At 45.1% G+C, this 10,891-nt stretch overlaps 1 protein-coding gene across 2 annotated transcripts in view; it reads right to left on the reverse strand.

The window, feature by feature from the left end:
- Positions 1–10,576, reverse strand: part of HMGA2 (high mobility group AT-hook 2) — a 105,739-nt gene extending 95,163 nt beyond the window's left edge. For both annotated transcript variants that reach the window (XM_052669111.1, XM_052669112.1), the window contains exons 1-3: positions 10,459–10,576; positions 8,223–8,309; positions 1,026–1,076 (exon numbers count right to left, since the gene is read on the reverse strand). In XM_052669111.1, coding sequence (XP_052525071.1) covers positions 1,026–1,076; positions 8,223–8,309; positions 10,459–10,569 — 249 coding nt within the window. In that variant the 5' untranslated portion in view covers positions 10,570–10,576. The remainder of the gene's footprint in view (positions 1–1,025; positions 1,077–8,222; positions 8,310–10,458) is intronic.
- Between the last annotated feature and the right edge of the window lie 315 nt (positions 10,577–10,891).

A 10,891-nucleotide genomic window follows, 5' to 3' on the forward strand; every position in this document is an offset into this window, starting at 1 on the left:
TAGTTTTTAAGGACCTTCTGATGTGCTCTGAGCCTTCAGAAGCATGCATGTTGACAGCAGTGTTAACACCCTTGCAAAAGAACTGAACCAAAGGGGAAAAACGGCAGGACAGCAAAACTGAGCTGGGCAGGGATTTGAAAAAGAAGTCTAAAGAAGGTTGAGCAGAAAAAATGAAAAGATAACTAGAGAAGCATGCAAGATGGGACAGCTGGCACATGCAGACATCAGAGAGAAAAAGTGTCAGGTACATGAAACTCAGATCTTTCCATGGCCAAAGAATCAAAACATATTTGTCTGATGGCCACATCTGAAGAGTAAACGGTCAGGAAAAGAGCAAGTTTCAAACAAAACACACTATTGTGATTACAATTATATATATATATATACATACATATAAAAGATAAGATTTATATATACATTCTAAGATTTATATATATTCTATACATATATATATATAGACAGAGAGAGAGAGAGAGAGAGAGAGAGAAGAGCAGAACAACCTAATTCTAAAAGCAAATATCCTGCTGTTCATTTATGCTCTTTCTTACTGAAATCAAGGAAAATATACTGTAATTCCAGGGAATGTTGCACATTATACGTTGTACAAACTACATCTGAATGTTATCACGTCTCTCAATCACCTTCGGATGTCTGATAGTGCCCCTTTAACCTTTGTTACTCAATTACTGAGCAAGTTATCTCTTTGCTACTCTTTTCTGAAGGAAGAATTGTGCCTCTTTCCATGCTGATAAGAGACATAAATATTCACTCCCAGCAAACATTCAATAGTAAAGTGTCTTGAGCAAACTACCAGAGTCTAAAGGTAGGAAGCTGTGGTTAACTTTTCTGCTCTCTTAACCCTTTAGTCAATCCACCAGAACAAACAGACACAGAAGATGGATGTTCTTTTTCACAAACGAAGCAGAAATAATTGTTTCCTTAGAGAATGGACTTGTAACATGTTTTATAACACAGAAAATAAATCAAATGAAAATAAATCAAATGATTGAAAGTGGAATATTTACCCATTTTCTGGGCCGCCCTCGGGGTCGCTTTTCACCAGTGGCTTCTGCTTTCTGTAAAGGAAAAGAGAAACACAGCGTATTTTATACCTCAGCATTATTTAACAACCTTGGTAACAAGGAATTCCTCTCCTGCAATACTACCCATCAGTACTTCACCTGTGTGGCACCAAGCATCCCCCTCAGCCCACAGGAAAAGGAGGTGCCTGTGATGTATTTTCTGCCATTTCCCAGCCCACAGGGCCAGAGGACACCTCGCTGCACCCTGCTTTGGTCTGTGCTGTGGACAGGGACATGAGGCAAGTTTGGGACCTGCCGAACTGCAACACCATCACATCTAACCTCCCATGGGTTGCAGCCATCAGCCATCACCTCAAGGTACTACATTTGATATGCAGCCTGTTTCAAGCCTGAACAAAGCATTTCATAGCAGCTACAACTCCTCCTTTCAGGCTCCTGATGTTCATGCACATAATGGATTTGGACAGACTGTTACCACAAACGTGTGTTCATTCACATAGAAGGTAACTCCTCTACTCCTCATGAGCTTTTCTGGGTAGATGTGCACCTCAAACTCTAAGCAAACCTTTCAGTGCTCCAAAACATATATCCTATTCAAGGTGTAAGGAAACAGCATGGAAGGTGCCCTAGAAGTAACAGTGACATTTATATGAGCTCAGCAGTTGGTTCTGTAGCTCACCTTTAGGGAAATCTGGGTTCTTCTACACTTTTCCACGAGTTTTCCCTAGATAGGCTCTGCCCATCCACACCCCTTCAGGCAACAGCCCTGCTCCCAATGAGAGTGAGAGAGAGATCTTGCCACTGTGAGAGTAGAACTTCCGCTGCCTCAGACATTGCTAAGAACAAACATTTCTAGCATACACTCTACACGTGCTCTTCCATGTTTCCTTGAACTGTTTAGCTTCCAGTTCACTGTAGGTGTGTTTGATTAGCCCCTAGAAATCAGCCATCTCATTAAGTAGATCACTTGCAGGTCAATCTCTGTAATGTACACTGTCACCTAACACTGCGCACGGCAGATCCCTCTGCCAGAGAACCTGAGCCTAAGGAGCTGCGGAGGAATCCCTACACAAACAGCGCTACAAGGTAAATGCAATTACTCTAAAAGAAATATCTCACCAAGAAAAAAAAGCTGTGAAAAATAAAATTCACACTCCTAAAGGGCAAAATTATCACTCAGATTTGTTAAAAGAGTAAACTTGTCCTTTAATCGTTTATACCAGCATTACATGTAAGGTGAAACCCTCTTATGAGAATACTTGTTAAAGTGAATTTGCTACATACTGTAGCTGTCTATTTCAGAGTTTTGGGTCCTTTTAAAGTGTTCCATATTTCCCTACTTAATTACCTGAAGGATGCAAGAAAGGTTCAAAAATCTATGAAAAAAAAAATCTAACTTTTTGGAAACTAAAACTGCTTTTGTCTCCCACTTAACGCTACTAAAGGCATGGTGGGAGCTGCAAGCTCCACTCCAGGGCTGGGAGGGGGGGGGGGGGTGAGCCATCTCCCCAGAAAGGCCGCAGCCAGGTTCCAGGGGCTGAGACCACTTGGGGAACCCTCACACCAACAGGCCCCAGGCTCCTGCTGCATTGCGAGTTCTGCCTCCTGTTAGAGGAAAAACATTTCCAGAGCCTTATCAAAACCAAATCTTCCCCAGAGGTGAGCTGAGCAAACAGCGGGGAATGCCAGTTACTATGTTTTGGTACAGATCTACTCTGTAAGTAAATAGCAGGGTTTCCACAGGCTAAACTGCAGCAAGTGAGCAACCGGAACCAGCGGAGAGGATGTGTTTATCCCCATCCTGAGGGCAAAGGAAGACAAAACACTCCTGGAACAACCATGAAGCAGCAGAGCCAGTCCAGTAGTGATAAAAAGGCGTGAAGTTCAGCAAAATATTCCCCTTCTTTCCATCTGGATTTTTTTTTTTTGAGGTTGCGTTTCACAAACATAGCCCGTATTTTCTCCAGCAGCACAAGACTGCCTTTTAATTTAGGGGCTTGAAGAAAGGTTTTATTGTAGATCAGACAAATTATTCAATGTTTCTCTGTATAATTTTCAAGTAATTAATAAGAATGGGAACAAGTAAGCGCAAAAGCTTTGCTTTTTGTATTCCACAGGTATTTACATAATCTAAACCACGTCTGTCCATCAGGTCTCTGCTTTAATTGAAGTGTTGCCTCTGAAGCTGGGAACAAATCCCAGGAGAGCCCAAAGCCACCCACTGATCACAGGGGTCCGTATCTGGGCAGCACAGAGCGGCGCTCAGCCACCCCACCCGCAGCAGCCCGTAATTGCTCACGCAGAAAGGAAGCTGCTGCCCTAATCCTCTAAAGCACTCTCTGAAATTGAGATGTGTTTGGTCAGGATTTCCTCAGCACTCGGCGCTATGCTAGGAGGCATCCTCTTGCTCTGTGCATCCAAGGCATGGAATCACCGAACTCAGAGGAGGGCTGGGTGCATAATCAAACCAAGGCTACGATAATTTGTGAAAAATTTCTTATAACCAATCATATCAACATCTCATTATTACTGTGTCGCATTTTAGGACTAGAACTGGATTTACGTGCTCTTCAGTGCATGATCTATAGGGGAATGCTATTTTTGTCCTGAATGATGACCATGCCAGCCACCACCACCACATCAACATGGCTCCAGACAGCTGTGCAATCCAGCCAAGCCCCACACCACAAGGCCAGTCCAACCTGAATGGCAGCCACCAGCCCCATGGAACCCAGTCGCCTCAGATCGCTGCATCTCCATGCTGCACCAACGGCCATGCCCAAACAGCTGGTGCTGCCGCAGGTAATTAACAAGATAAGACAACTATAAATAATTGAGTGACTATAAAGTGCTCTTTGGGCATCTATCTATTGTCAAGGAAGATGGCAAATACAACAGAACCCAAATTTTGCGAACTCTAACCACTCTGCAAAATGATCTGCTGGAGACCTCAGCTGAAATGTGTCAGAGCTCAGACAGGTGAACCAACGGCAAGGTGCCACTGCAAGGATGGCTGCTGTCAAACTGTGCCAAAAGAGCTTGTGCAAGGAACTTAGAGAAAAGTCCTTTTTGCTATTTGTTTCTCTTTCTTAGAAGAAATGTAGGCATTGGCTAGATACAAAACTACTGCGCTTGCTGTGTCTGTTTCACCTGTTTTAATTCTAAACAGGAGCCATCTCCTGCTTCACCCACCTTACTCAGAGCATTTGCAGTCTGATTTTTTTTAGGTACAATAACTATACTGTGATCCCTTGATGAACGTGAACTTGTTTTCCCTTTCAGCCTGCTACGATTGGTGCCGGTAAGAATGAATGAAACATGGGAAAAGCCAAATAGATTTTCATGAACCAATTTAGAGCAGAGTCCTGGTCACATGCAACACTTTTTTTTTTTTTTTTTTTTTTTTTTTTTTTTTACCTTTGGACCGTTTAACTCAGGGACGTGGTTTTCCACATACCAAACTCAGGCCATGTAATGAGAGACGGTACGAAGTGTCGTCACACACAGAAACACAGGTTCTGGTTTTCAGAGAATGACATTTCAAGATCTGGTATCATCGGTGAAGTTTACTACTTCAATAACTGCAATATTACTCAAGATGCCTGTACTGAAGGCAAATTTTAGAAGAGTTTTTATTTACAGATATTCCTGGGATACCTTCCTGACGTTTTCTTTTCAGGCAAACATACAGACGTTAGCATGTTTTTTCCTTGTTCTGACCCTATAATTGTTTTTTTTTCTTCCCAACAAGAGAGCATTTATGCCCCTATGGTATTTTTGTGAAGCCCAACTGTGGGAGCCAAACAAAGAAAAGCCCCTGAATGGCACAGGGAAATGCGACGGGCTGGGAACACAACACAGCCTAACGAATAGAACTCAACCACACAGCATCCAAGAACTGAAAAGGAACATCCTTACTATGACCCGTCTGCAAAACCCAAGTTGTTCTTTACAAAAAATATAAACCTTTTTTTTTTTTTTTTGGTGCTAATTTTTTACCAATATTTTAAATCAGTAACAGAATGACACGTTTAAAGGCACAGACTTGAGTAACAGCTGGGTTGTGGGGACTCAAGCACAAGGTGACCAGAAGCTGTTGGTGGCTCTCTCCTCCTGTGTTAACGTGTTGTGTTTGTTCTGTTCACAAAAAATTGAAGTGAGAAATGATTCTTCTAGAAAATGATGCTTACCTTTTGTGCCCATTTTGTAACAAGTGAAGTACATGTAATATGCAAATGGGCTTTTTTTAACCGTGTATTGCCTAAAATTAGAGCAATTGCTGCATTATTAGCTATCCAGTTGGTCTTGCAACATTCTGTATGCATTGTCAAGTTTCACATTGCTAATTTCCTAACAAGCACAGTTTGTTTTCAGATGCCCCAAGGCCAGTTTACTAAGACCAAACACAAGCTCTGAAAACTAATGGAAAAAAAAATAATTAAAAAGTCCTATGAACCGAGATATTTAAATCCACAACACAATCATGATTCTAGGGCAGATTCTAGGGCAAACTGTCGGCCAACCGCATTTACTTTGTGAAGCATAATAAAACAAAGCCCCAGCACTCGAGTATTTTTTAACTGACTGCCGGTTTGTGCAATGTATTTTTAATTGTGATGTGTAATGGTTTGCAAGAGAACACCCCATCAATTAATCACGAGAGTGTTCTCACGTCTGCTCAGTGGGTGCGTTTATCTCGCATGTTGTGAACCCTGCAGCACAACTCAATGCACCAACTTTGAGGAGCAAAGGCCACACACCACTCTTCAGAAATCCCATCAACTTCCAAGCGTGTGGGCAGGACCCATGTTCACATGCACGGGGCACTGAGCGGCGTGAGCTCACTCTGAGAGCTGAGACAGGGAATAGAAAGCCTTAAATGCAAGTCTTACATCTTTGTATGTGCAAATATGTCTGTCACAACACGCAGCACACAGCTTTCAGAGGTGATAACCCCACCACCAAAACGGGGCTTTCTTACAGTGCCAAAGCCTCTCCATTCATACCCTTGGTAGAAAAACTATCAACATTAATATCAGCTAGAGAGGTCGGTTCAGATGTCTGGTGAGAAGCTGAATCATTTCAGAGAGGGTTAATTATCTATTTGGGAAAAGAGCTACAATATTTAGTGGAAATGTGATCTCAGATGCTTTTTTCTAAGAAGGCTTTATGAGCCTTTTGTGTTTTAGGAGAGTTATCAAACATTTACATATTTTAATCCTTAAACCTGGAAACAAATAAAACCAGTAATTACGTACCCCTCGAGGATTTTTTTTTTAAATGATAAAAGGACATGTGGACTTCGGTGAATTTTTTATAATATCAAAACCTGAAAAAGGTTTGCTTTAATTAGGGAGGTAACCTGATGCGTCCTGAAAATCAAAATGCTACAGTGAAATTGCTCAGATCATAAATTAGATTAAAAAAAAACAACCGTGTGCACCAGAATCATCTAGAAAGCTCTTGAATTGATATGCCCACAGATGTAAGAGAGATTTCATGTTATTTTCCATTAATATCAATTTTCAAATCACTCATATAAATGAAATAACATTAATGCTTCTCTCAGAAATGTCTATCTTTTGAAAACACGTTTCTATGAATTACTTCAAACCTAATCTCATTACAAATATTTCTCCTAGGAAAGCCAGCACTCTGAAGAGTAATATTTAAAATACTAAAGCTCACACTTGATCTTGCTGGGCTAATAAAAAACTTCTCTTTCCCTTTTCAAGAGCGAAATTTTAACATTTATAAAGTGGATCTGAAGAACATTTTTATTACACAAAGGGAAAAAAAAAACTACTTTCGAAGGTCAGTAGGTTGGACAGTGGCTTGAAATATTTTAAATGCTTAACCTGTAAAGCATTTTTACTAATTCATGACCTTCTAGTCAGAATACACCGCTTTCTGCAGCTCAGAAAGTTAAAAAAAAGCCAAACAACAACGCAAAACAAACACACACACACACAAAACCCACCTATTTCACATTTAAGGAGAGCTGGAAAACATTCCTCAAACAAATGCTGAGAAGCTTGGAGTAAAGCAGACATGAAACCCCCATCACCCCCCAATAACTGAATACTTATCAGCAGTTGCTCTAGGATTTTATAACACTGAAAGCTATCAAACTAAATAAGGTCAGCACCATAGGCACAATGAAAAATGAACCATAATGAGTTGAGGCTACAAATACCTTCCACACGGACTTTGCCACAGATCTGCTTAAAGACACTGATAGCCTTCAGCATCGCAGCTCCCTACCAGATTTTGTAAGCTTTTGTTTCCAATTTAGTACCTGCGAATTGGTGCTAACTGCTGCGCGACCATCACCATAAACACAGCTCAGCATTTACTTCCAAGCCTCCACACAACTATTTGCCTTCACTAAAATAACTCCAATAGCAAGGTGTGATTTGCCTTGATAGCAGTTTTCAGACACTGAGCTTTCCCAGATTCAGATACAATGAAGGCACGCTGAATTTGCTGTCGAAGCCCATGCAATAAGTGGGATGAGCCCAGGGAGGCTGTACCAGAGCTGGGTGCAGGCAGAGCCACAGACGCACGCTGCTCCCATCCCCAGGCACAGGCAGGGGCTCAGAAGACAAACAGCACTTCAAGGGAAAGCCTCTTAGAAGGTGATTTCTAAATGAGATATCGAGGGCTTTTACTGTAACTCACAGTTTACTTTACCAGCACATTTTAAAGCTGTAAATTTCAATACATGCGCTTATTTCCATCAAGGCTCAATTGGATTTTCTTCTAATTAACCCGTGTTTGACAAAACACTGAGCTTTAGTACGCACATTTGGTCTGTATTGTAAAGCCCATAAGTGGGCAAGAAGTACATCTTCTTTCAAAAACCTACACTGAGATACAGTATGCTTAACACTGATTTCACTGCTTGATGCAGGGATCTCAGAAAACGCATCAGATGCATGGTGGTGTTTCACTACTCAAAGCACAGACTGCCCCTCTGAGTTCTGTGCCCTGAGTCCTGCTGTTTGTAAACTTAAAATACAAACTACACGCTGTATGTACATACATTGCATGGAGCCTTTCTCAGAGGCTCCAGTCCCACTGCTCACAGCCTATATGGCTGCGTCCTTTGCTACCACTTGATTTAAAAAAAAAAAAAAAAAAAAAAAGCATTAGGAATTTTCTCTTTCATGCTCTCACCTTCTGAGCTGCTTTAGAGGGACTCTTGTTTTTGCTTCCCTTGGGTCTTCCTCTTGGTCTTTTAGGAGATGGTTCACCAGTTGGTTCCTAAACACAGGAAAACATGCTGTTGTGGCAAGCAGCTACAGCACCCGAGATCTGAAGGACAAACTACAACGGAGCAGTTACTGAAAGCGTAGGAATTAACAGCCTAAAGAAATGCAACAACGTTTCAAGTACCGCACGAAAAACCGAACAACTCGAGGTAAAGAGAAAAAAATACCATCAGCACATTGAGGGAATTCAACTTTCCTTGCAATTGCTCAGAAAGCCCTGAGAAGCTCCAGTGCTCTCCCCAGCAAGCTACAGCAGAAAGCAGTTTTTAAAGAAGATGGCTATGGCTTCCCTCGTGCAGGAATGAGTATTCAGAAGTTAACGGAGTTATCCATTTAATTTTAATCGCGTTTCATTATAACCAGACACAATTAGCACACACCTTCAGGAAAAAAAAAGAAAGAAAGAAAGAAAGAAAAATTAAAAAAAAAAAAAACAAAAAAACAAAACAAAAAAAAACCCCAAAGCTAACTACTGGAAAACCAGAAAGAAGGGTTTGAGACTAATCTCTCTGCCAAGGAGACAAATACTGCGGGTGGATTTTTTTATTTTTTTTTTTGGTGCCGTTCTGCATTACTTTCACACCTATTTCAACCAGAATTGATTCGCAGCAAAATGCAAATGCAAAAGTTCCCTCCAGCGGAGCCTTAGGGGAGATAAAGGATCTGAAATAAACAAACAAAAAAAGTCTAAAACGCCGAGAACGGTGCAATGATTGCTTTGGCAGTTTTAGCCAGCTCCTGTTTCTGACAGTGCCCAACCAGTGCTGGGCAACTGGGGTAAGTTATGCGGGTTCGGGCTCACCGAACTCTCCCAATTTCCCAATACTTCGCGTTTCACTCGGAGCGCAGGATGGGGCACAACCAATGAAATGCCCTTTGTTAACTTACAGCGGTCCAAAGCCCGCAGCTCTCGGACCACCGAGGGCTCAGGGGAGGCTGCAGAGGGGTCTCCTCCCCGCGGGGCCTCGGCGGGAGCCCCACGGCACCGCACCGCTGTGAGGGTACGCCGAGTGTTTTCCCTTACGTGCATTCAAATGCTAAAATAAATGAAAGAAAATAAAGGAGAAAGAAAAGAAAGAAAAGAGAAGAAAAACGAAAGAAAGAAGAAAAAAAGGGAGAAAAAAAAAAAAAAAAAAAAGGTAGGAGTGGGGGAATTGAAAAGAAAAATAAATAAATAAAGGAAGGCCCAGAACGGCGCTGATGGGGGCAGCGGGCCGGAGCTGCTCAGCGCGGCACTGCGGCAAAGCTGGAAGCCGAGGGGCTCCGGGGATACGGCTCCCAGAAAGCGAAGCCCTCAACCCCGGCAGCGCAGCACCGAGGGGCCCGGCCCGCGGTTCCCACAGCCCCCGGAGCGGCTGATGCTGAATGAATGGGGCGATCGCAGAGAGCCCGCTTAGCGGGAGGCAACTCCGTGCTCGCAGCCGCGACCTGCGAGGGGCCGCGGGCGCGCGGCACCGGGCCGCGGCCACCCGGGCGCTGCGACAATGGCACTCGGGGGAGGTGGGAGCGGACGGGTGAGGGCTGGGGGTGAGGTGAGCAGCGCGCGGCCATCCTGGCGCTTGTCGGTCCCTGCGGGCCCGGGGCGGGCGGCGGGGGCGAAGGTGGTGCGGAGCAGTGCGGGGCGGTGCGGGGCGGTGCGGGGTCGTGCGGTGCGGGGCAGTGCAGCCCCCCCGGCTGCCCCCACATCCATGAACGGAACGGGGGCACCGCTCTGCAGGGGGAGGAGGTGGGGAATGGAGGAGACGCGTTAAGAAAAAAAAAAAAAGAAAAAAAAAAAAGAAAAAAGAAAGAAAAAAGGCAGCCCTACGCGACCCTCCAAACCCCCTCCTCTCCCTCAGCGCCGGGCTCCGGGGGCAGGCAGGGGCCGGGTCGTTCGGACTCCGGCCCCGGTGGGACCGCCACACTCAGGCACGCACGAACGAGACCCTGCTGGCTCAGAGAGGAGCGCGCCCGGCGAGCCCCCGCTCCCCGCTTTCGCAATTTCAAACTGAGCTCCAAGTGCCCCCGCGGGCGCTGGTTGGTCGGAGCCGCGTTCCCCACTGACACGGCTCGGCCCCGGCTAGCGGCCGCCACAATAGCGGAGCCCCGCGCGCAGCCCTCAGCCCCCGTCCGCGGCACCCGCGGCGCCGCGCGGTACTGACTTGGGGCTGCTTCCTGGGTCTGCCTCGTCCTCGCTTCTGCGGCTCGGCGGCGGCAGGTTGCTCCGGGGCGGCGGTGGAAGGCTGGCCGGGTCCCTCGCCTTGGGCGCTCATGGCGAGCCGAGAGCACAGCCCTCCGCCCGGCTCTGCGCGGCACCTCGCGACGGGGGGAAGCACACGGAGCGCTCGCGCCGCTTTCGCTGCGCGCTGCCACCGCCGCACCGGACGTCCTGGTGCTGCCAAAAAGGAGAGGAGAGGGGAGGAGGAGGAGGAGGAGGTGATGGTGGTGGCGGCGGCGACGGCGGTGGTGCTGGAAGAGGAGGGGAATGGAGCTCTTCGACAATTTAGGAAGGGGTTAGGAACGTGGAGCGGTCCCAGAGCGGGAGGGTTTAAAAAAAATTAAATTAAAAAAAGAAATTAGAAAAAAAAAAATTAA

This window comes from Tympanuchus pallidicinctus, unplaced genomic scaffold (genome assembly GCF_026119805.1).
Source record: "Tympanuchus pallidicinctus isolate F22 unplaced genomic scaffold, pur_lepc_1.0 scaffold8, whole genome shotgun sequence".
NCBI classification, from domain to species: Eukaryota; Metazoa; Chordata; class Aves; order Galliformes; family Phasianidae; genus Tympanuchus; species Tympanuchus pallidicinctus.